Source organism: Pseudoliparis swirei, chromosome 21 (assembly GCF_029220125.1).
Source record: "Pseudoliparis swirei isolate HS2019 ecotype Mariana Trench chromosome 21, NWPU_hadal_v1, whole genome shotgun sequence".
NCBI lineage: Eukaryota > Metazoa > Chordata > Actinopteri > Perciformes > Liparidae > Pseudoliparis > Pseudoliparis swirei.
In genome coordinates, this window is record NC_079408.1 from 15,605,477 (window position 1) to 15,630,189 (window position 24,713).

General features: G+C 44.0%; 2 protein-coding genes and 2 non-coding genes across 4 annotated transcripts; all 4 read left to right on the forward strand.

Moving 5' to 3' along the window:
* Positions 1-6,999: 6,999 nt before the first annotated feature.
* Positions 7,000-13,752, forward strand: vgf (VGF nerve growth factor inducible). The gene is made up of 3 exons (XM_056442999.1): positions 7,000-7,031; positions 9,152-10,554; positions 10,882-13,752. Exons 2-3 carry the CDS (start codon positions 9,181-9,183, stop codon positions 11,584-11,586), a joined length of 2,079 nt encoding a protein of 692 aa, XP_056298974.1. The 5' UTR covers positions 7,000-7,031; positions 9,152-9,180; the 3' UTR covers positions 11,587-13,752.
* Positions 13,753-15,942: 2,190 nt separating this feature from the next.
* trnal-aag (transfer RNA leucine (anticodon AAG)) lies at positions 15,943-16,024 on the forward strand. The gene has a single exon. It is a non-coding gene; the product is annotated as a tRNA-Leu (tRNA).
* Positions 16,025-16,910: 886 nt separating this feature from the next.
* Positions 16,911-24,216, forward strand: snapc2 (small nuclear RNA activating complex, polypeptide 2). Its single transcript, XM_056443000.1, has 6 exons — positions 16,911-17,280; positions 17,362-17,532; positions 17,639-17,771; positions 20,320-20,970; positions 21,093-21,181; positions 23,487-24,216. Exons 1-6 carry the CDS (start codon positions 17,050-17,052, stop codon positions 23,796-23,798), a joined length of 1,587 nt encoding a protein of 528 aa, XP_056298975.1. The 5' UTR covers positions 16,911-17,049; the 3' UTR covers positions 23,799-24,216.
* trnal-aag (transfer RNA leucine (anticodon AAG)) lies at positions 19,995-20,076 on the forward strand. The gene has a single exon. It is a non-coding gene; the product is annotated as a tRNA-Leu (tRNA).
* Positions 24,217-24,713: the final 497 nt, after the last annotated feature.

The window sequence follows — 24,713 nt, forward strand, 5'->3', positions numbered from 1 at the left end:
ATGATCGTGCCTCCGAGGGCTTTACAGGGAACTGAAGTTCTCTATTCTCTCTTCAAAGCCCCTCCAGTAACAACTCCCGTCATGTTTCCTCAACCACGACCCCAATAAGTTGGTTGTTTCTTTTGTGTTGCCTCGTGTTATTGTGTGACTTTGGGGAATCCCAATATACCCTTTGAGTCCCACAATGACACAAACTAACTGACCAGCTGCTCCTGTTCTACAAGGTCCACTTGCTGCGTTTGTTAATGGAGTCCGGTTCATATACATCTATCTATATTTATCTATAAAAATATGTATTAATAAATATATATTTATATATATAGATATTTATAAATATATACATTTATATCTTTTCATAAATATATATTTATATATATATATTTATTAATACATATTTTTATAAATATATGTACATGTTTATTTAAAAAATATATAGATATATGTATCTGTAAATATATATATTTATCTGTAATTATTTTTATTTATAAATATATTTGTATTTATAAATATATTTTATCTGTAAATATATATATATATATATATATAGATAGGGCTTCAGTTCCATGTCATGAGTGGTGAACATATTGTAAATGTAGTGAACACTTCCAAAGCGTTGCTGCTCCGTCCACAGCTTGTTTTCTCCCGGTGGAGCGAGACCTCAGACGTTTAACACTCTAAAAGCTATATCTCAACATTAATTTGTCTTTTTTGGTGTTTGTTACATTTTCCAATCCTCTTTTTTTTTTAATGCCTCAAAAAAAGTCTTCATGTTTTTCATAACGGATCTAATTCATATCGCGTCCTCTCAGGACCTCGCTCATGTTCTGCGGGACGGTCATGGTCTTTGTGTTGCGTGGATGGAGAACTTCAACTCCCTCCATCTTGAACTGAAACACTACGTTCTCCAGGAAGTGGCACATCCTCAAATGACCTACACGTGTACCTCGTGGAAGACACTAAGGGCAAAGGTCAGAGGTCATTGGCAGCTGCAGGTCATTCAGCCCTGTTTCCCTCTGCTGAACTCTGAATGTTTAAGGGCTCATCAACGCTTTACCGGAACAAAAGGAAGAGAAGATGGACGTGTGTGTGTGTGGAGATGTTGGACTTCTGAGATTAGACATCTGGTTTTTGCACTGTTGCCCTTTTTTTCTCCACACTTTTAAATTTGAATCTCAGAATAAAAATGTTTCTTGTTCCCGTGGCCCCTAAAGTTCTTGCACATGTGTTTTTGCCGCTTCCTGTTACCTGGTCTCAAAGTCGATGTTTTTCTTTTGGTTCGGCCCCTGAAGATCTAAATATCCCTCTGAAGTTTAAAATGTTCAGCAAGCGGCGTCATGAAACTCCAACACGTCCTCCCTGGACATCAGCCTGTGAATGTGAGGGCCGCCTGGACGTCACGCGGCCGCACCGAGACCGTCCGGTGGCCACAGAGTTTTATCTTCTGCAATAATCCAAAAGCCGAAGCCTGTCTCCCATTGGCTCCTCGCCGAGTGTCTGCGCTGCAATAACGCCTCATAAGCCACGTGAACAAGGCTCCTGATGGTCCGCTGTACTTTTTGCATCCCGAGGCTTCATCGTGTGACCTCTGCCGCCCTACAGAGAGACATTCTTTGAATTGTGTGTTGGATGATTTATTTAAGCCCAGTTTTAACTCATCAGTCGGCTCCTCGTGAGCATCGACTTTATCAAATGTGGTGATTTGATCCAAATGAACGTGTTCACGTGAAAGAGAGGATTTATATGGAAGTCTTATCGAGAGCAGGAGATCCGAGGATGTGATCAGGCTTAAAGGGACTCTGCGTGAATGTAATTTTATAAAGAATAAACTGTTTTAAACTAAATGCTGTGTGTGTGTTTTATATCTGTGTATTCAACAGGAGTTTTTAAGTCATAATTAAAACAAGTTGCAAAACTCCAGTTCTTTCCAAAAACAATCCCCCCCAATAGTTTTATTCTAGTGGAGAATGGAGACACATTGAAGGGAATAGGGGACTCCAAATGGACTTTAATATGGATGTTTAATAAGAATCATGAAGTTTTGTTCTGGATGTTCATTTCCTGTTTCAGTCCCTGTTGGTTTCTTTCTCTTCTTCAGTAGACGTATGTTTATATTTGTATTTTGACATATTGGTACTTTTACTGGAGTAAAGTATCTGAATACTTCCTGTACAACCCTGTATCACAAAAATTACGTTCCCCCAGACCTAAAATGCAATTTGCAGTTACGTTTGACTGAAACGTATTTCTCTCCAAATTACGTTTGACTGAAACGTATTTCTCTCCAGATTACGTTTGTATTTGACGTATTATAATAACAAATACGTCTCTGATCAACGTATCTTTGCCGTTTGTTATCTCTCTTTTCTACAATGCTGTTATGAATTGTAAAAAGCGTCCTCTAGTCTTATTTATTATTATGTTATATATGTTGTTTCGCCTGCGTATTCTGACAGCAATAAACGTTGTCGGATCATATGAATTGGCGTGAAGATTTACTGCTGGTGACTCTCCTTTATTTTCTTTTTTTAGGTGACAATACATTAATTAAAACTCGTAAACTATCACCACCTCATCACCACCTTAACAGAGTCAGTCCCATACGGGTCAAATCAACTATTAAACTTGTTATAAAATGCGCATCTGTCCGTAATCTATACCATAAAGTTCGCATTTTAACCTAAAAAAAAGTGCGCTTCCTTGTTACCTTTCAAAATAAAAGTCCGATTTGTCTGTTAAGCGGAAGTAGTATAAAACGTCTATATTTATTCAAACAATACAATATAAAAGGCATACATCAAAATCAATAAGGAAAATGCTGAACAGTCAAACAACTCAAAACAATAAACCCTTCATGGGGTTATTTACAGGCGTGTTTACTTCTCATCAAACAAAAGAGCAGGTATCTGGAAAAATCTGGGAAATAATTTGGGAATTGTTAATAAAACATGATTTACCCTTCAACTTCCACTGATATGCATGCAAACTAATACATCGCTTCACACACACACACACACACACACACACACACACACATAGACACTCACATACGTACACACACACACACAGGCAGAGACACACACATACTCACACACACAGACACACACTCTCATACGCACACTCTTACACACACACACAGACAGACTCACACACACACACACAGAATGACAGACACACACAGACACACACTCACACACAGACACACAGACACACACATACAGACACTCACATACATACAAACACAGGCAGAATCACACACACACACACACACACACACACAATACACACACACACACGCATACTCTGCAGACTGACCTTTGACCTCCCAATTGTCTCTCAGATATAACCCTTCTGCTATATATTAAATATATTATATTTACCTAAATATAAGACTTTGAGGTCATGAGGGGAATCCCCTCCAAAAGATTCACAAGAGAAAATTGTCACCGTGCCAATAACCCTTGTACGATCCTTAAAACCAGTCTTTTAATTAATTTTGCACACTTTCAATCAACTTAAAGATCTGGATTGTTTTCAGATTCAAAGAAGGGCATCTGAATATGATATACCCTACAGTTTTGGACCGATAGCACTGAGCTAAGGGCCCCAAAAACAGGTCTAAAGGGTCAAATTGGGCCTTATTCTCTTAAATTTGCATATTTTTTGACAAGTGCAAAAATGGCCATAATCTCCTAAATATTAGTCCTGGAAATCCCAAATTGAACACAGACACTCAGGACAGAGCCTACAATGAGGTGATGGGGTGAAATTTCCTCCGAAACACCCACAAGAGTTAATTGGCTGTCTGAAATCCAGAACTTGAAGAGGGTGTGTGGTTTAACGAATCTTAGACCCTGTTGTGAGTTTGGGCTGATTTTAGCTTTTTTTTCTCTAAACATGTCAGAGCTTAGCTTTCTTTTGCAGGTTGTAGCCCCTCCCAAATGGGTCCCAACCATGTAGGCTGGCCACATATAGCACTTAGCATCCCTGCTTGGGAAGGGTTTAAAAACCCGGAAAAAAACAAAATTCCTTCCTTCAAAGGTTAACAACTCCTCAAATGTTTGTACTATATGAACAATTTCAATTGTATTCTACCCCATTTGGGAGTGGCTACAACCTGGAAAAGAAAGCTAAGCTCTGACATGTTTACCCAATTTGACCCTTTGGACCTGTTTTTGGGGCCCTTAGCTCAGAGCTATCGGTCCAAAACTGTAGGGTATTCATATTCAGAGGCCCTCTTTGAATCTGAAAAGAATCCAGATCTTTAAGTTGATTGAAAGTGTGCAAAATTAACTAAAAGACTGGTTTTAAGGATCGTACAAGGGTTATTGGCACGGTGACAATTTTCTCTTGTGAATCTTTTGGAGGGGATTCCCTCACGACCTCAAAGTCTTATATTTAGGTAAATATAATATATTTAATATAAAGCAGTAGGGTTATATCTGAGAGACAATTGGGAGGTCAAGGGTCAGTCTGCAGAGTATGCGTGTGTGCATGTGTATTTGTGTGTGTGTGTGTGTGTGTGCGTGTGTCTGATTCTGCCTGTGTTTGTATGTATGTGAGTGTCTGAGTGTGTGTCTGTGTGTGAGAGTGTGTCTGTGTGTGTCTGTCATTCTGTGTGTGTGTGTGAGTGTGTGTCTGTCTGTGTGTGTGTGTGTAAGGTGTGCGTATGAGTGTGTGTCTGTGTGTGTGAGTATGTGTGTCTCTGCCTGTGTGTGTGTGTGTACGTATGTGAGTGTCTATGTGTTTCTGTCAGTGTGTGTGTGTGTGTGTGTGTGTGTGTGTGTGTGTGTGTGTGTGTGTGAAGCGATGTATTAGTTTGCATGCATATCAGTGGAAGTTGAAGGGTAAATCATGTTTTATTAACAATTCCCAAATTATTTCCCAGATTTTTCCAGATACCTGCTCTTTTTGTTTGATGAGAAGTAAACACGCCCTGTAAATAACCCCATGAAGGGTTTATTGTTTTGAGTTGTTTGACTGTTCAGCATTTTCCTTATTGATTTTGATGTATGCCTTTTATATTGTATTGTTTGAATAAATATAGACGTTTTATACTACTTCCGCTTAACAGACAAATCGGACTTTATTTTGAAAGGTAACAAGGAAGCGCACTTTTTAGGTTAAAATGCGAACTTTATGGTATAGATTACGGACAGATGCGCATTTTATAACAAGTTTAATAGTTGATTTGACCCGTATGGGACTGACTCTGTTAAGGTGGTGATGAGGTGGTGATAGTTTACGAGTTTTAATTAATGTATTGTCACCTAAAAAAAGAAAATAAAGGAGAGTCACCAGCAGCAAGTCTTCACGCCAATTCATATGATCCGACAACACTTATTGCTGTCAGAATACGCAGGCGAAACAACATATATAACATAATAATAAATAAGACTAGAGGTCGCTTTTTACAATTCATAACAGCATTGTAGAAAAGAGAGATAACAAACGGCAAAGATACGTTGATCAGAGACGTATTTGTTATTATAATACGTCAAATACAAACGTAATCTGGAGAGAAATACGTTTCAGTCAAACGTAATTTGGAGAGAAATACGTTTGAGTCAAACGTAACTGCAAATTGCATTTTAGGTCTGGGGGAACGTAATTTTTGTGATACAGGGTTGTCCTGTACGTCGCGCTGTGAAGTAACGCAGTGATGGAAGAAGTATGCATGTGCAGGGACAGTTTTTAAATATTTCATCATGAAGAGCTCTACGATAAACAAGCATCAGTGTTCACTCGTTCCTTAAAACACTCGGTTGTGTATTTCATGTCCTCCACATGTTTTAAATCGATGTCTCCACCCCCAAACATTTCATCCTTCTGTTGTATTCTATATTAAAACTGCACAACCTAAACAAAAAAACACACACAATGGTATTTAAAAATACAATAAAAATCATTATTAATATAATAATTATTAAAGAAGCACGTATACCTGGTAAGTATACTTTGTAGCACGAGGCTTCGTTTTAAATCTTTGTTGTGCTGAACCTGTCAATGATTTCACTGATCTAATCCTCACTGTTGCTTTGTGTTGCTTTGATGATATATTAAATATTTGCTGAGTCGTGGAAGAGAAAGCAACAAATTCAAGTTCCTCATCTGTCGTGTGCATAATGATTATAGTTATATTAAAATAATATAGTTATTATTCCTCTGACAGGAGATTCTTGTTCTGGTCCCAGCGCTGATGGTATGAAATTAATAAATCCGTCAAATAAAAACAAGAATACATAATGCAGGAGTTAAAACATGAAGGAATATATTATTTATAAATTAAGAGAGTAACAGAAATGACATTGCGGTGATGCAGTAGAGAACATACATATATATATATATATTTATTCATTTCATGACTTCATGAAGCTCCAACATGAAGGAAAACAATCCATCATGGAGCGATAATATTTAACAAATAGCATTCCTGTCTGTGATGGGTTTTTTTCCTTGCTGTTTGGAATCACGCACGTGTCCCGGTCCCGGTCCTGGTCTCCGGTCTCTGGTCCCGGTCCCGGTCCCGGTCCCGGTCTCCGGCCCTGCAGAGACGGAGCTCCATAAACTGCAAATTCATTCTACAGCTTCTGTTCCTTCAGCAGCGCGGAGCACTGCAGCTGATTGGTTGGATCAACAAAAAGAGAGAGGGTGGGGGACACGGGGTGCAACATTAAAAAAAAAAAAATCTTATGAATGAAATCCAGTCTAGTGACGTCAATGGGGACCGCCTGACGCACGAGTCACGTGGGCGGGAGGTATAAGAGCACCGCCGCCGCTGTCCGTGGTCCTGAAATCAGACCGAGCCATAGAAGCGGAATCCCGGGAGAGGACTCCACGAGAGGTGACACGAATAACAACAACAACAACGACACGTAACGTCAGACAACAACTCGCGCACAAAAACAACAACAACAACAACCACACGCGCACTGTGTAGTCGGCGGGCTGTGCGCGTGTCAGCGGGGACTTCTTGCAGAGTGTGACGCGAGGAGGAGGAGGCTGGGATCCCCGCTGCTCCACCGAGCCGCACCGTGAGTTCACTTTCTCTTCTATGAACCTGTTGGGCTGTTTGATCTTCACCGCCGAGAAGTGTGATTATAGTTTATATATTATCATATTTTGGGGTGAAAACATATGTTCACTGTGCTGAGTGGAGAACAGCCCAAAAGAAAAGAATGAAAGGAGAGGTTACTGGTGCTCGTTGAAGTTGTCAGAAAACCATCAGAAAATGTATTTTATTTTATTTAATATTAATTGAACAATCCAACAACACATTTTAATTCAGTTCATAAGAGCTTTTTAATTGATCTTTGCGTTGTGTGGGAGATGCATGTATTGTCACTTCCCATATTCCTTTGCTTCTGGTCAACACAGAGGTGGCTGTGTGATCCCCCTCCTTTGTCTTCCTCCTCCTCCACACCATCATCATCATCATCAATTATCGTCATCCCCAGCATCACCATGACTCGCTTTGCCAAATATAACCAGAATTAAAATTAAGTGCAACGAAGCTGCCTTGTGCATCAAGGGGACGGTTTGAAATAGATAGAAAGAAAGAAAGAAAGAACAAAGAAAATAAACAGAGGTGATAGAGTCGATGCCCGCCGCCGTTGCGTCGTGTCTCTAACGTCTGCATAACACCTGCCTCCGTGACCGCCGTTATTATTATTTTTGGGGAGGTTTCCAGTGTGTGGGCTACTGTGACGTCACAGGTCTGGAGACACTTCGAGCTCGCGCTTCTTTCTTTTCTTGATTCATGTCTTCAGAGGCGGATTATTGATCCGCTGTGTTGGTCTCAGCGCGGCGACCTGCGGCCTGTGGGCTGAGAATACATCTGATGCATTATCATGACATCTTATTGATAATAATACATCTGATTGATAATAATATATCTGATTGATTATAATACATCTGATCGATTATAATACATCTGATTGATTATAATACATCTGATCGATTATAATACATCTGATTGATTATAATACATCTGATTGATTATAATAGATCTGGTTGCTAATAATACATCTGATTGATAATAATACATCTGATCGATTATAATACATCTGATCGATTATAATACATCTGATTGATTGTTCATCTGATTAATTGTAATTCATCTGTTTGCTGTACGAAGGATGAGATGAAGCCGTTCGATCACGCGCTGCTTGTTTGCACATCCAGCGCCGCCGCTCCCAAAACGCGCACTACGCGCTGTGGTAGGGCACCAAGTCCTGAGGGGGCACCACAAAATAGGAGACTAAAAAATTCCTCATAGTGTAATTATAATGCCGATATTATTTCAGTCTAGAAATATTATGCACCTTTTAGGCATGTATATCACAAAACAGGCAGAACAAGAGATATATTTAATCGTTCAGAACCCCCGTCGACGCCGCTCGCCGTGGGTCCCTTTCCCATCTCAGGGGGGGCACTTAGCGGCAGCACTGTGCACATCACGCATCACGTGTCACGCATCCTGCAATCAGCCCCCCGCTGCAAATGGAGCCCTGTCGCCTTATTGGTTTTTGTAAAATGGCAGATTTATTTTTCCAATCACAAATCAACTAGTCTCCGAAATTTCTTAGGCTATCTTGCATCATCTCTCCAATATTAAACATAACTTCAAACAATAATGTAACATATTTATATATATGTTACGTATATATATATATATATTAATTTTTTAAATTATTTATGTATTTAAATATCGCTGCAGCAGTGCGGCGCAAAAGAAGAGCGGGTTGCTAAGCGGAAATTCAATGATGTTGCTCCATCTGCCCTACAAGTGGTGCATGTGGTGCACGTGGTGCACGTGGTGCACGTGGTGCACGTGGTGCACGTGGTGCCGCTCCTGGAGAGTCGCGTATGCTCTTTCAAGAGTCGGCTATTCATTGGCTGAACTGTGTTAACGTTTTGTGACCTCAAAGGAAACATAAACATGAACAACTTAAATCCCCCCCAAAAAGATTCAACCTGTGATGTCATCAAGTGGAGCTGCTCCGTTGGTCACTGGGAAATATTTTCTCAAGTTTGAGCCTTCAGACTTTCACACAACTGGGAGTGTTTTTTTCCTGAATGTATAGTTTTTGTCATGTCAAGCTTTTTTTAACGAGTTATTTCAACTGAAGAATGTGTTTCCTCTCTCCTCCAGGCATTTGTGATCCCCTCTTCTGAGAGACCATGATGGGGCACCACGACGCCCTCCTGGTCCTCCTGACAGCGGCTTCCTTCTGCCATCTGTCCACCTCCAGGGCCATAAACACCTCCGGAGATGTCGACATCCCAAACGGAGTCGCTCCGCTCAGAGACCAGGACACGGGACCGATGCAGAAAGAAGATGTGGAGGAGGAGGAGGACGAGCTCTTCAAAGACGTGGATCCCAAAACACTGGCGGCGGTTTTACTGGAGGCTCTGAATCACTCACGAGCGGAACGAAGAGGAGAGGGAGAGGAGCGCGACGGGATGGAGCGAGAAACGAAGGCTGAGACGAAGGAGGTTAAAGAAGACGAAGGGGGCCGAGAAGTGAGAACAAAGGAGGGGGCCGACAGAGACAGAGACGGGCGACAGGAGTTGGAGCTGCTGATGGCTGCGCAGCAGAAGAAGAGAAAGAGAGAGGAGGAAGATGAGAGGCAGAGAGCTCAAGAGGAAGAAGAGAAGATGACCGAAAAGGTGACCAGTCGCACCACGAGTCAGGCATTCCAGGTCCAAGAACGGCATCCCGCTCGTCAGGATGGACGAGAGGACGACGGGCAGAAGGGGCCAGACGGCCATGAGCAAGGCAGCAACGTGGAGGAGGAGGAGGAGGAGGAGGAGCAGCTGAGCCCCGAGGAGCTGAAGAACCTCGAGACGATAATGAAGGAGTTTCCTCGTTTGAACGTGGCCACGAAGAGGGATGGAGACTCGGAGCAGAGCCAGAGAGAGAGCCGAGGCTACAGCAGCTACAACGACGCCATGTCGGAGAAGAAGCTGAAATGGAGGGAGGAGACGCAGAAAGGCCTCAACTTCCCGACCTTCAGGGGCGGCAACTTCTTGGACGACTTCGAGGACAGCGGCGCGGCGCGGCCGCAGAAACCGGCGGAGCAGGAGGCGACGGAAGACGACGAACCACGCGATGAGGAGGAAGAGGAAGACGAGGAGGTGTTGAGTCCCGAGGAGGAAGAGGCTCGGGCCAAAGCGGAGCAGGAGGAGATGAGGAGGCAGGCGGCCGAGGCACAGAGAGCCAAGATGGAGGAGGAGAAGCTGGCCGACATCGCCTCCGACATGCTGCTGCGCTACATGGTCAAGCAGAGAGGCGGCAACAAGAAGCACGGCCTGTCCAACGCCGCGGAGGACAAGAGGTCCGATGAGGAGCAGGAGGAGGACGATATCGACCCCCAGACCATCGACAAGCTCATCGAGATCTCCAGCAAGCTCCACCTCCCTGCCGACGACGTGGTGGACATCATCAGCGATGTGGAAAAGAAAAAGAAGAAAGACGTGGCGCCTGAGATGGCATCTCGTTGGCAACGACCTCCAACTCCACTATCCTCCCAGTTCTCGTCATCCAATGGTTTCCCATCATCCAATGGATTCCCATCATCCAATGGTTTCCAGTCACCCAATGGTTTCCAGTCATCCAATGGTTTCCAGTCACCCAATGGTTTCCAGTCATCCAATGGTTTCAAGTCATCCAATGGTTTCCCTTCCTCCAATGGTTTTCAGTCATCCAATGATTTCCAGTCACCCAATGGTTTCCAGTCACCCAATGGTTTCCAGTCATCCAATGGTTTCCAGTCACCCAATGGTTTCCAGTCATCCAATGGTTTCAAGTCATCCAATGGTTTCCCTTCCTCCAATGGTTTCCAGTCATCCAATGGTTTCCAGTCACCCAATGGTTTCCCATCATCGCAGATGCCGACCAGTCAAAACATCTTCCCCGTCTCTAAGCAACCGTCTCTGGCTGTCCATCTCCTCAAAACGTGGTTAGAGGAGAAATCGCCAACCAAGTCTCAGGATCTCTGGAGCAAACCTGCCAAGCCTCTGTCAGCCAATCAGAACCGTTGGCCCAAGCCTCAGAAGCCTCTGTCAATCAAACCGGACCTCTGGCACAAACCGCCCAAGACAGTTTGGCCCGCCTACCCTTCGTACCCCTACAGATACCCTTCCTACTACCAGAGGAAGCAGTACCCAGACTACTACCCTATCTATTTGGCTCCTCCCCCCAGACCCAAACCCCGGTACTACGTCCCCAAACCGGCTCTCGCCCTCAACAACTTCCTTGAGAACTCCGTGGACGACACCTACTCCTTCCCTCCCAGACGCCGCTACCACAGCTGGGTCCAACCCCGGATGAGGACCCCGCCCGCGGTCCTCTGGCAGAGGCCTTACTACCCTGGCTACCGGTATCAGCCGGTACCCAACCTTCGCTCCCCTCTCCGAGCGCCCGTCATTCCGCCTCAGCAGAAGTATTATTACTCCTCTGGCCCGGCGGCAACGACGAGAAACGAAGATTATTACGCGAATAGAAAGCAGCCGGAGAGCAGCAACCGTGACGATCTGGAGAAATACATCCAGCAGATACTCAGGAAGAGGCCACTGTCGGCCTGAGAGGGGGATGAGCGGGCGAGAGGATGGGGGGAAGACGAGAGACGGGCAGAAAGGTATTTCTTCATGATCTTGTGTTGCTCGTGTTCGGTTTAGTTTCACATATGTAACGAGTTCCTTTCTCCTAATGGGTTCTGATTGGGACGAGGACACTAAGGAGGACTTTACTTTCACTTAGATGGGAAAAGGACCTGAAAGACAAGACGTCCACACTCCTGACGATGGGACACGGGACGTATCCGTTAGAAACATTCTCTATGTGGACAAAGGAGGACACGAATATGTCGTCATCTCTACCGACAACTACAGATCTTTTCTAGAGTCGAGTGCCGGTTCGGAGGCTTCTGGAGCTCCACCGTCTCGACTCAAACAGGGTGTGTGTGTGTGTGTGTGTGGTTACCTCAGGCGGGGGACGTTGGGACAATAATTCATGGACATATTATTCCTGGAATGACCACCTTCCGTCCGCATATTGCACAACAGACTCACCTTAATGCATATACCCATTCGCTATCTCCTTTTTTAATTTTTTATTAATACATTTTGATAGAAATGTCTCATTTTTGTTGTTATTATTGGTATGAAGATGCAGATGTAGAAGGATGTACACTCACACATACCCACCGAAGCTCTTCATCATAAAATATAACGCAGCAGAAAGCATATTTCATAAGGAGCCACAAACACCACCATTATGGCTCGGATGACTCATCCTGGTGCATAACTTCAATTACCTTGTTGCTATGGTGCCAAACCCGGACCAGACTCTGGATGGCTTTCTTGTGACGCCTTCAGAAGAGGACTCGGTGGTGGAGGCACACACTGCTGGTGTGGTTTAAGATCTTATTCTATGCCACTAAGAGGGTTTCATACCCCGTCTGAAGCACAATCAGCAGCCTTAGAATAAGAGGCCCTCCATGGTTTGGTCATCGCGCCCCAAAGTGCCCCTAAATCCCTAAAAGGTTCCCTTCAGCTAAATGAATGATTTTATTATTATTCATTTATTTTCATTTGGGCTCACAAATAAAGATTACTAGCCTGCCGGGGGAGACTCAACATGCCTCATTGGGCTCGTCTAGCAACTCGACGTTGCCGCTTGATAGAGAATCAATTTGTATAGAGACGTGTCAAAATGGACTAAACCCAACATTAATATGGAGTTTTTCTAAATGCCACCAATCAGGTTTTATTCATTGGTGAGTGAGAGTTCTGAGCTGAAGCCGGCTGCCTTCTATGTCTCTCTGACATCCCCCAAAATTGCGCTTCATGTTTTCTTTAGTGCTTTTTATGATCCCCGAGCTGGAGTCACTTTAGTAACGGGAGCAGACGACGACGTCACTCTCTGGAGCTGATCGGATGTGTTCTTTCATATTCAGGTTCAAGTCACAATTTTCTTTTAACCACAATGAACGGATTTTTTGTTATTGCTTGGATTGGATGAGGTGTTATAAATATGATTGTACAAAAAAGAAAAGTTTTTTTTGAACGTGCAAACAAACGGAGAGTTCCTGTCTTTCCTTGTCTTTACGGCTACTGATAATCAGTAATCAATAAGCACTTCCTTTTCTCCCCATTTACCTCTTTCGCCAACGCGTCACTGGGAACCGGAGCAGATGTTGCTCTCGGTCCGTATCGTTGACCTTTGTGGTCGTCTGTTGCTACGCGATGAGCACATGGCAACGTCTCTGTTGTCGAGCCACAATCATGGCGCTGGCGATCTCACGTGGATAAAGAATGTAAACAGGAGGCCATCAGGAGAAAAAAACATGTAAAAGAGGGAACAGAGATGGAAATACAAAACTACGCTTTTTTAAGATTTGTAATCGCTTGTTGTTTTTTCAAGACGGAAGTCCCAGATTGAGAAAGAGGAGGGGAGAAAAGAGGCTCAGATATGAAGAGGCGAGGGTACAGTGTCTGCACGTTTATGTATACTTGCATCTAAAAACTGCTTCTTTGAAGACGTACAAGCATCAATTAAAAAAGTATTACAAAAATCTAAAGATGACAGAAACAATAACGTCGGTGTACCTTGATCATCGTGTGAGTCGTGTGTGTGGTCCGTGGTCTCTAGACGTACTCGTTGTAACCGTCGTGATCAACATGCGCTGGCTGGATGTAAATATGCGCATGTCAATGAAGACTTTTGCTACACATGAAGAAACAATAAAGTTCAACTATTTTTATTACAAACGTGTTTTATTGTGGTCAGAGATCATTTTATGTGACGGATGGATGGATATGGAATAGATTGATCGATAGATGGATGCACATTGGATGGATGGATGGACGGATGGACGGATATTGGATGGATAGATGGACAGATGGATGGATGAATATTGGATGGATGGATGGATATTGGATGGATGGATATTGGATGGACAGATGGATTGATATTGGATGGATAGATAAAAAGCACTCCGAGACAAATTTGTAATTTGTGAAATTGGGCTATACAAATAAACTGAATTGAATTGAATTGAATATTAGCTGGAGGGATGGATGGATATTGTACAGATTGATTGCTATTGGATGGATGGATGGACGGATGTATATTGGATGGATGGATGGAGGGATATTGGAAGGATAGATGGATATTAGATGTAGGGATGGATGGATATTGGACAGATGGATGGATGGATGGATATTGGATGGGTGGAGGGATGGATGTATATTGGATGGGTGGATGGATATTGGATGGATGGAGGGATATTAGATGTAGAGATGGATATTGGATGGATGGATGGATGGATATTGGATGGATGGATGGATATTGGATAGATGGATGGAAGGTTTGCAGTCCGTGAAGCGTTGACCAATCACATGTGAGCAGCTTTGGTTGAGTACAGATTAAGCACAGTTACATTCCATTGTTTCTGCTCACGAGTCACCCGGCAACAACTGTCAACGTCACCGTCACCGGGAAGAGGCTGACCACCACCTGAGACCTCCACCCTCCTCCACCCTCCTCCTGCTGAGTAACCATGAACACGTCTACAGGTTAACAGTGATCAGCCCCGATTACAGCACAGACAGTAATTAAAGGTGGGAGGGAGCAGAAGACAGAATCGGGCACGCTCTGATATGTCGTGCTGCTCCGAGGTGGGGGCGCTGAGCAGGGTGCTGAGAGGGTGGAGCAAGAGGTGCATTGTGGGATGCATGGATGTGCTCACACCCACACAGAGAAACACTGGAACTACAGAGGCGACTTCCACAGGCTGTCAACGAGTTCAGTTATTCAACCTCAGAACAACATGCACCGGTGTGTGTGTGTGTGTGACAGCAATGCATACTGCAATGGGATGGGGACATGCATTAGTCAGACTGAAATGAAAATCCAAATGAAAAGGCTGCTGGTGAGAATAAAGAGGAGGGAGAGTGGAGGAAAGAGAGAGAGCGAGAGAGAGAGAGTACGTGCCAGATGATGGGGTGAGGAAAAAGTAAAGCGGGGCTGGGCAGAGGGAGGGAGGGAGCGAGGGATGAGATGAGGGAGGGATGATGGTTGCAGCCCATGGAGAGGTGCGGTGATTCATGAAGTCACGTGGTGAAGACTGGGTGACTCATCCACCAACATCATCATGCAGCCACTGCAGAGCACCCAGACACACACACACACACACACACACATGAGACATAGCATGCATGTTCATGGACAGAAGTTGATCAAGCATATATATTCATGAGAGTCTAATTCCTCAATAGTAATCAGTAAGCTGCTTACAGCATGTTTACATATAATACATATAAACTACATCTCCCTTGTTGTTAACATGTGATCGATGTCCGGGTGGCGACACCTGATCTCGTAAGGTGAGGTAAGGATGTTTATTATCATTGTAAAAACATACATCGAAATGAAGTTGCCGACTCATCAGTCAGTACAGCAGTAACAGGTAAAACACGTCAACACACATTAAGACATTCTAATTTAAAACAAAAATAAATATCAATAAACAAAACATAAAGCACAGGCATCAATGGCTGAACAAGTGAACAAGTGTGTTATTGTGTATTACATATTTTTGTATTGTGACTTAAGTCATGGTAATTATTCCCACTTGGCCCAGATCTCAATAATTTAGGCCCCAAAAAAAGGTGCAAGAACTCAAAGAAACAGTGTTTGCTTTATTCTGCTGTTAATTAGATTTGCACTCCACAACCACACCCACAACTATGTGTTTCTCATTGCATGTATTATGTATTAAGAGTTTGCAGGACATGTTTGAAAATGAGTAAACCAGATAGTTCAACAAGCTAGAAGAGAAGAGCACGTGATCCATACATTTATTTACGTACACTTTTTAAACAATATCCTTTCACTAATAGACAAAGATGTTATGACGTCAAGCACACAACACACCAGGTAGCGTGGCCGAGCGGTCTAAGGCGCTGGATTAAGGCTCCAGTCTCCTCGGAGGCGTGGGTTCGAATCCCACCGCTGCCATTATTTTACTTTGTGCGATATAACTACACACGGTCTGCAGGCGGCGCTCCCATCAGGCTGCATACACCGTCAGCTGTTGGCTTCGCTAACGTTAATCATACATAACATTACATTTCATTTAGCTGACGCTTTTATCGAAAGCGACTTACAATAAGTGCATTCAACCACGAGAGCACAAACTCAGAACAACAAAAATCAGGAAAGTACAATTTATGAAAGAAAGCCCAACTACAAAGTGCTATAAGTTACTTTTTTTATTCAAGGTGCCGTCGGAATAACGATCGTGTATGAAGGGGAAAGCGCAACACCTGAAACATGCCTGGAAGAAAGAGATCAGGGAAAATGTTGTTCTGGAAAAATTACGCAACCCGGAAGCAATTTGAACTCTGGTCTTCAAAATAAAGTGAGAGAAAATCACATCGAGTGACAGTTCCGGATTTTTTTTGCAAGTTACACATATTTAAAAATAGGGGGGAGTTATAGAAGGAGCGTGAGTTGCTCTGTGTTGAGATCACTATCCAGAAATGATGGGACCTATACAGCGTTTACAGTTTTTAATGCGACAGCTTGATTAGTTTTAGGATAAATATTGAATTTGCATTTGCAAGTAAAAGTTTAAACTTTTTTTTCTTTTATTTGAATCTTAAATATAATAAATCTTAAATGTATCTATTATTGTTTTCATTGTATAAAAAAAACTTTACACACCATTTAAAAACTGAAAGTGGGAATTTGGTAAATTATATATGTTCTGCTTGATGCTTTATTTTTGTGTACACATCTTATTTTTCTTTCAGCCCTGCAAAGCTTCAAGTTAAATCCGAAGAGAGAGGAAGCGCTTTTACTCTGAAAATATCGCACCGGAAAACGTATTGATGTCGTTGAATCCGAACACCGGCGGTGGGCTTCTCACAGTGGCGACAGCGCGACACGCTTCACGTGCACTTTGACGTTACAAGGAGAAGTGTGTAGCTCGTGAGGGACTCAAACTCACCTGGGCTGCACGAGACGAACGCGCCGTTGAGATGAAGCCGCCCGCTCGGAAACGAACTAGACCAGGCCGGAACCTGAGCCCGGAGCCCCCACGGCCTCAGTCCCCGTCCCCGACTCCGTCTCCGTGGATCAGATACTGGAGGGTCTCGGAGCAGAGGGGCCTCCTGAAAGCTATGAAAACGTTTAGCAGTCTTCATGGATCCACCGTAGACCTCGACTACGCCTTCGTGGAGAAATACGTCCCGTGTCGGTCCACTGCAGAGGTACGAACCTTCACTTCAGCTTGAAACTGTCTTTAGGTGTCCGTGTGTCTGCCTGTCCGTTAATGCCCTCCATCAATCTAGAGCCAGTCTGTGGTGGAGTTCCTGAAGGACAGCGTGCTCTCGCTGGCCAGCTTAAAGCTGAAGAAGAGGACATTGGAGAAGAAGTTGCGAAAGCCCATCGAGGAGTGGACCAGCATGGCTTCTACCGTCGCCGGACCGGACGAAGAACCCATTACCACCGCGTTCTCTCAGGTACCGCGAGCCGAGAGGACGAGTCCATGGTCGGTTCTCTTGTTACAGACAACTTGAATAACACTCCATCCTCTGTGCCTTGGGGCCTCCTCTCCGTGTTCCTCAGATGCTGATGGTGTCGTCCACAGAGCCTCGCACCCTCAGGTACTGTGACCCCCCTCAGGTCTACAGACCCCCCACAGACCGGCTGGTGGGTCGCACCGTCCCACTTAGACCGATGCCTCGGATGCAGATCAAAGGTAAGGACCTCCACTTCCTGTGTTATCAAATATATTCAAATAGTAATGATCACTATGTATTTATAGACAATTAGCAACTCTTTGTAGATGTTTTGAGTCTCTTTGTAGTTTTATTTCAGTTTTTAGTTGTTTTGAGTCTCTTTGTAGATGTTTCTGTTGGTTTGTAGTTGTTTAGAGTCTCTTTGTTGTTGTTAATGTTAGTTTGTAGATGTTTGGAGTCTTTTTTGTTTTGTTTATGTTGGTAAAAATCAATTATTAAAATAGTTGGCAACGAATTTCATTATCGATTCGTTGCGCGATTATTACGGCACTCCAGTGGCGGGCCGTGGGCCTGGGGCCTGGGCCTTCAGTGAGGTCCTACACAGTCCCACCCGAATTAATCCACCTCTTATTACTATCAATATGATGCCATGGCTCTAGACCAGGGCTGCTCAATACGTCGATCGCGGCGTAGTATTGGTAGATCGCATGACATTAAAAAAAATTGGCCCGCCCCCGTCATTTTCTCTATAGCACGTCTTTGTTTATTTATTAAACTAAACAGCCGTCTGATGTTGATCGTATCTACACAACAGCATGTCATTTCTCTCGGCTCTCCGTCACGCGCGCTGCAGAATGCGCGCATCGGGACGGAGAAAAAGAAGAAGAAAAAGTCACTTGCACCAGTTTGTTCACTAAACAGGGCATTGTCGCACCAAAGCAGATTTCAAGTATATGCTCGACCAAATCGACATCTTCTCCTCCTTCCGCCATTGTGGGTTGAAAAATCAGCTTTGTAGTCCGCGAATTAATTCCTTTATCAAATTCAGTTTCCTAGTTCTGAGGTTTTGCATCTACCTGCCCATAGGACCCGCCTCTCAATATTGGTAATCCAATCAAAAGACGTGCAGCACTCCGCCTGCTAGCTGGCTCCTGTGCCGGTTCCGGGGCCTGCTAGAAGGCCTAGAGGAGCCAACTCTAAAGCTGATTGGTTGACACAACATCGTCATTCACTTGAAGCTACCAGCGCCCGCAATGTTGATTCTGAAGGCCTAAGGGCAGATTTGAGCCCCCTGGCAACACACAATGGCTGAATATGATTGGATAAAAGATCTAACATAAAGACCAGCCCTCCAAATCTCAACCTGGCGCTGGCAGCAGCGCAACCAAGAGGAACCCTATGAAATTAAGAGAATAACTCTTACTCTGGGGAATAATTGAATACATATTTGTGGGAAAATATATTTAGAAAAAAATATATATTCTGATTATGTTTAGGCCAGCAGAGAAGGCCTTGCTGGCCCTGACGGCCCGCCACTGCGGCACTCAATAAGTTGCGGAGTATAACAAAAGTTGAGCTGAGCGCAACAGAAAAAAGAGCAGTGTGGAGGGAGAGGACATGCAGAACGCTGCGTTGTGAGAGCCAATCAGCGCTGGGCTGCTCCTCCGTTGGTGAATCTAATTGGCTGCTGCTGCCCTCGTGGCGCTGGAAGCGGAAGTCATTCACGTAGTCGGAGACATTCACGGAGCTGTGTGCGCCTACGGGTGATGTCATGAACCCAGACACCAGGTCGTTAGATGTTACGACGTGTGGCATTTCCACACGAAGTATAACCTCGAAAAAGGGGTTAATTATTCCGTGGCGGATGGCGGAAAATATTTTTCCACTGAGATAAGCCACGCCCCCTCACCGACGTGTATGACGCGATTAAACCACAAATAGTCGGAGTAAACTCATGTGAGTAAAGCGCTGTCAGCTCTGTTTGTGACAGGGTTCAGACACATGCTGACCAGTGGATCTCCAGGACCTTTCCATGACTTTAAACCAAATTTCAATGATTAAACATTTAGTGAAAACTCTGTGTATCCATGAACAAGTGAGAAGATGTAGTATTTATACTAAAAATGAGAATTCCAAAGCTTACAGCATATACAGCGTAAATGAATTTAAACACATTTACATGACTTTTCCAAAACTTTTGGGATTTTATTTTTTCAACGACTTTTCCAGGCGTGGAAATATCCATTTAAAAATTCCATGACTTTTCAAAGGTTTTCCATGACCGTACGAACCCCGTTTTGAATAAAGGGTTGAAAATGACAGTTTAAAAAAAAATGTAATCGATTAATTGAAAATATAGTCAACAGATTAATCGTTAGTTGCATCCCTGTATGTATGTATATAATATGTGTTTAATAATACTAAATAGACAAACTCGTTATGACGTCAAGCTCACGACAACAGGTAGCGTGGCCGAGCGGTCTAAGGCGCTGGATTAAGGCTCCAGTCTCCTCGGAGGCGTGGGTTCGAATCCCACCGCTGCCATTATTTTACTTTGTTCAACTCTTAACTAAAAATGGTGTGCAGGCAGTCTCTCTGTAGTTGTTTTGAGTCTCCTTGTAGATGTTTTAAATCTCTTTGTAGTTGTTTGCTAGACTTTGCAAATAGAACCGTCTCCTCGAACAGTCCGTCTGACCCGTGCTCATATGTGTTCCTACTTTCCTCCACTTTACTTTGATGACGGAGCGCAAGACAGATTTTACAGTGTAAGATTTTCCTCCATCTTAGTCGAGCGTCCTGACCCCAACGAAGCTCGTCCTGTCGTGATACTCGAGAGTCCAGGACAACCAACAGGTCAAGGACCGGCCACGGGTCCATCACGAGTCAACGGGGTTCAAGTGATGAACTGGAAAGTTCTTCCACCCAGGCAACAGCTTTCTACCACAGCTGGATCCTCACCTGCTAGGACCGCCATCTCCTTCCAACCGGATACAGCGACAATACTACTTTCATCGCCTCAACTCGCCCCAAAGACTGCGCCCCCGGTTACAGTACACGACTCACCCGGTTCTGGCTCTGCAGCGGTGGGTAAGACTCTGATCACAACTCCCCAGCAGCCCTCGGCGCAGAGCCCCACCGCCATTGCCACCGCCTCTACACCCAAGTCCAATTCATCCGGTCCCCACGCGTCTCTCTCCTCCTCGGCCACCGGCCAGACTCCGCCCCCGACCAGGACTGACCCCCCCGGCTGCCCCAAGCTGCCGCTCTCCAGCCCCGCCGCGGAATTCCACGCCAAGTTTGGTCGCACCAGCAAGTTCGCCACTGAAGACAGCCCCCGGGTGTACGGCGTCAAGAGCGTGGTGGACTTCGAGAGGATCTACAGCTACCTGAGCGGCATCCATCAGCCCACCGACGACCCGTGTCAACTCACCCCGATGGGTGAGTCGTGTCTTATCTTCTTTTATAAAGTAGAACACATTCTGTCCCCTATTTATTTCTGTTCTTGGTTCTGTTTCCCGTACCCTGCATTGAAATGAACCACTTTTCCTCATGTCCTCCAGAGAGCGCCATCGTGTTGGACCTGTTGATGTCCCTCCCAGAAGAGCTCCCCCTGCTGGACGGAAAGAAACTTCACAAGCATCTGATCCAGGTGCAGTGACGTGGTGCAGAGGATGACGTCTTGTGAAGCGGCTCTTCTTCATATTTCTAGATACGAAGGTTATTGTGAAAGGAAGTCTATGATGGTGCCACTTCTCCCATTATGGTCTGTCCCAAGGCGACTAGTCCCTGGTCTCCGTGTCGCCTTTAACTGATGTGTAACCAAAACGCAAAGAAGACCATAGAGCAGGGGTGTCAAACTCATTTTCACGAGGGCCACATCCGCCTCATGGCTGCCCTCAAAGGGCCGGTTGTCACTAACACGGTATAATTCTAACTACTCCAGAACATAGTTAAATAACTGTCTTTGAATTTGTTTATTCTTTATTTAGGTGTACTTATATAAATGTATAACTATATATGCAAATGTATTTAATATTATAAAATAAATCTATTTAATTTCATTATTTATTTTAACCCACATTACTTTATCAAAGATCAAACAAACATTATTACATTAACTTTGTTAAAAGCTTTGTCACAGTTGAGACAGGTGGTTCTCCACTGGTCTGGGCTGTGGTTCTCCACTGGTCTGGGTAGTGGTTCTCCACTGGTCTGGGTAGTGGTTCACCACTGGTCTGGGGCAGTGGTTCTCCACTGGTCTGGGCAGTGGTTCTCCACTGGTCTGGGCTGTGGTTCTCTACTGGTCTGGGTAGTGGTTCTCTACTGGTCTGGCTTTGGGACGCACTATCACCCCTGAATGACAAGCTGAGACCTAAATCGAGGGACATTTTTAACTTCTCAAATGTATTTAATGAAAAGATGGTGCAGTTTGAATCTGAGAGTTCAGAATATCACATTATGCACAACAAAACTATTTAGTAATATTCCCTTTTAGTCAATTATGAACCAACAAGTGAATCTTAAGGACACAAGGTAATACAACATACATTACTCCTCAGTAACTTCAGACTTTAAAACATGTCTAAACAGTGCTTTCATGCATAAACATGAAATAAAAAAGTCTGGTTTTTAAAAAGCCTCAAAAGATGTAATTCATGTCTCACTCACTGAACCTATGACACATAAAGCTGCTCTACAAGTCAGAGTCTTGAGGAGCAGCTTTTATACACAAACTCTAAATAAATTAAACAAGGGTAATTAAAAAAGATTCACATATTCAACATTAACTTTTCTTCTGACTATATTATAAATACTGAAAAACATGAAGCAGCACTCACTTCAACCTTAGTGACCACTGACATATAGACCTGATGGAGGAATTCATAATAGGGGAACTGGGGATGTTTGATAATACAAAGTCGGCTGATTTATTAAACTCGGGCGGTAAAAGTAGGTGAGACTGTTGAAATGCTCCGCGTGACGTCACTGACGTCATACCGTTGAATCAGAACCTACGGAGGATATTGATCGTCTGGAAGCGGCCGTCATCCAGACGCAGCTCCTGGAGAAGCTGCGAGCGGCTACGGATAATATAATATGTCATATTAATATTATTAACCGAGACTCGAGGGCTTGATGGTCCGACGTGTGTGGGACTTTCTCAACAGAACAAAGTGTGTATTTCTTCCGTGGTGGACGGTGGTAACGAACTGTTAAGCCACGATAAGCGAGTACATTTCGTAAAGCAACGCAAGGGTTCGCCTCTCCTCTGGCGTGAACGCAGCATGAAGGAGAGTGAACAGACCGCACTCCGCTGCAAAAAAAATTACCTTCAAAATAAATGCACAAGATTTTTTTTCTCCCTTTTTTAAGAAAAGGCATCATATTTATTTCATGCCGTCGCGGGCCACATAAAATGACGTGGCGGGCCACATTTGGCCCGCGGGCCATGAGTTTGGCTTGAGTTCCAGAGACTTGTGGAAATACATCGTGGTGCTATCAGACCTGATTAGATTAAATGCATATTTTAAAAAATTAGAATCTGGAAAACACAAAAGTCCAGGTCACAGTTCAGACTAGAGAAAGTGAGTCAGCGTGATCAACATCTGAGTTAGAGGGTCCATTAAAAAATATATATATATATATATCCATATATATAAGTACAAGTATTTACATTTGGCTACTGACTTTGAAAACATGTTTTTTTCCCCAGAAGTTTCTCATGTCACAAATTCAATTTATTTTGTATCGCAAATTCCAACCTCCCCTCAGAGGGCTTTACAATCTGTACACATAGACATCCCTGACCTTTGACCTCACATCAGAAATGAGATGTATAACATCATTGCTTTGTTTCCCTGATACAAACGGCACAGACTGCAGTCGGGATGGAGCCGCGCTGCCAAACCGTTCATGAATACATGGTTTCTTCACGTTGGTACTTTGCATTGCAGGTGTATCAATTTCTCTCGTCCACCGCTGAATCCAAGATGGCGGCAGAATTGCTGAAGGAGCTGAAAGACGGACTCCGCTCTCCAGACGGAAAAAGAACAAACTGCCGGCAGAGCGCCGCTCGGACTGCCGACGGCGTCACGGCCGGCGACAACGTCACGGCCGCCGGCGGTGACGGCAGTAACCTGCAACCGGATGGATCTGAGAGCCAGGGGAGCGGTGACCAATCGGGGTCGTCGGGGGACGCGGATGAGATTCTCTTCCCCGCCCTCAACCCTTTTGTGGTGCCAGTGAGACTGTTGATGCGCAAATAGGTCAGAAAATGACAAATAAATGTGCCGTGTGCTTTAGATGCGTCTACATTCTATAATCGTACATTACAGTCGTTGTTTGTCTCTGAGGTTGAATATCGAACCGGAGAATTTTGAGTTTTGAATCTGGTGATGATGTCCGGTTCATCGTCTCTTTACTTGCTGATTGTTCAGTTTGTTGACGCTTTATTTCTTGTTCATCTTCTTCTGTTGATCGACATTAGTTTGGCTTATTTTTGTTCCACGTCCTTTTTTGTTGAAAGTGAGATTCTTGACGGGTCTTAAAGAAATGAATGAATGTTCCAGGACAAAAACATGAAAGCGCGTTCACGTGTTCCTGAACACCCCAAATCCACTTAAACTTGAATATTTGTCTCCTTTTAAAGTAAAGCAATGTGTTTTTGGATGCAGCTCATAATGACATGTTCTGTTTATTCCTCTGTAGATAATTGTATTTAAATGTTTGGTTTATTAAATGTCACAACAACAACAAAATAGCATATCTATGTTCAAAAGATCTAAATTTACAATCTCAGCAATGTCCACAAAGACGTGTTGTGATTATTCTATTGTCAAAGGAGTTGCTGATCCCAGTCATCTTTCTAGGCTCTGTAAAATATCTTAATTTAACAACATATTTCTATCTATTGATTTGCTACGTAGTTCATTGTTATTGTGGGACCAGAGCCAATATAGATTCTATTGATTACTAGCCTGTAGCGCTTTGGCCACAATCGCTACAAAAAACAGGCTGAAGGCAGAGAGACGGGCTGGTGGCAGAGAGACGGGCTGGAGGCAGAGAGACGGGCTGGAGGCAGAGAGACTGGCTGGTGGCAGAGAGACGGGCTGGAGGCAGAGAGACTGGCTGGTGGCAGAGAGACGGGCTGGAGGCAGAGAGACGGGCTGGAGGCGGAGAGA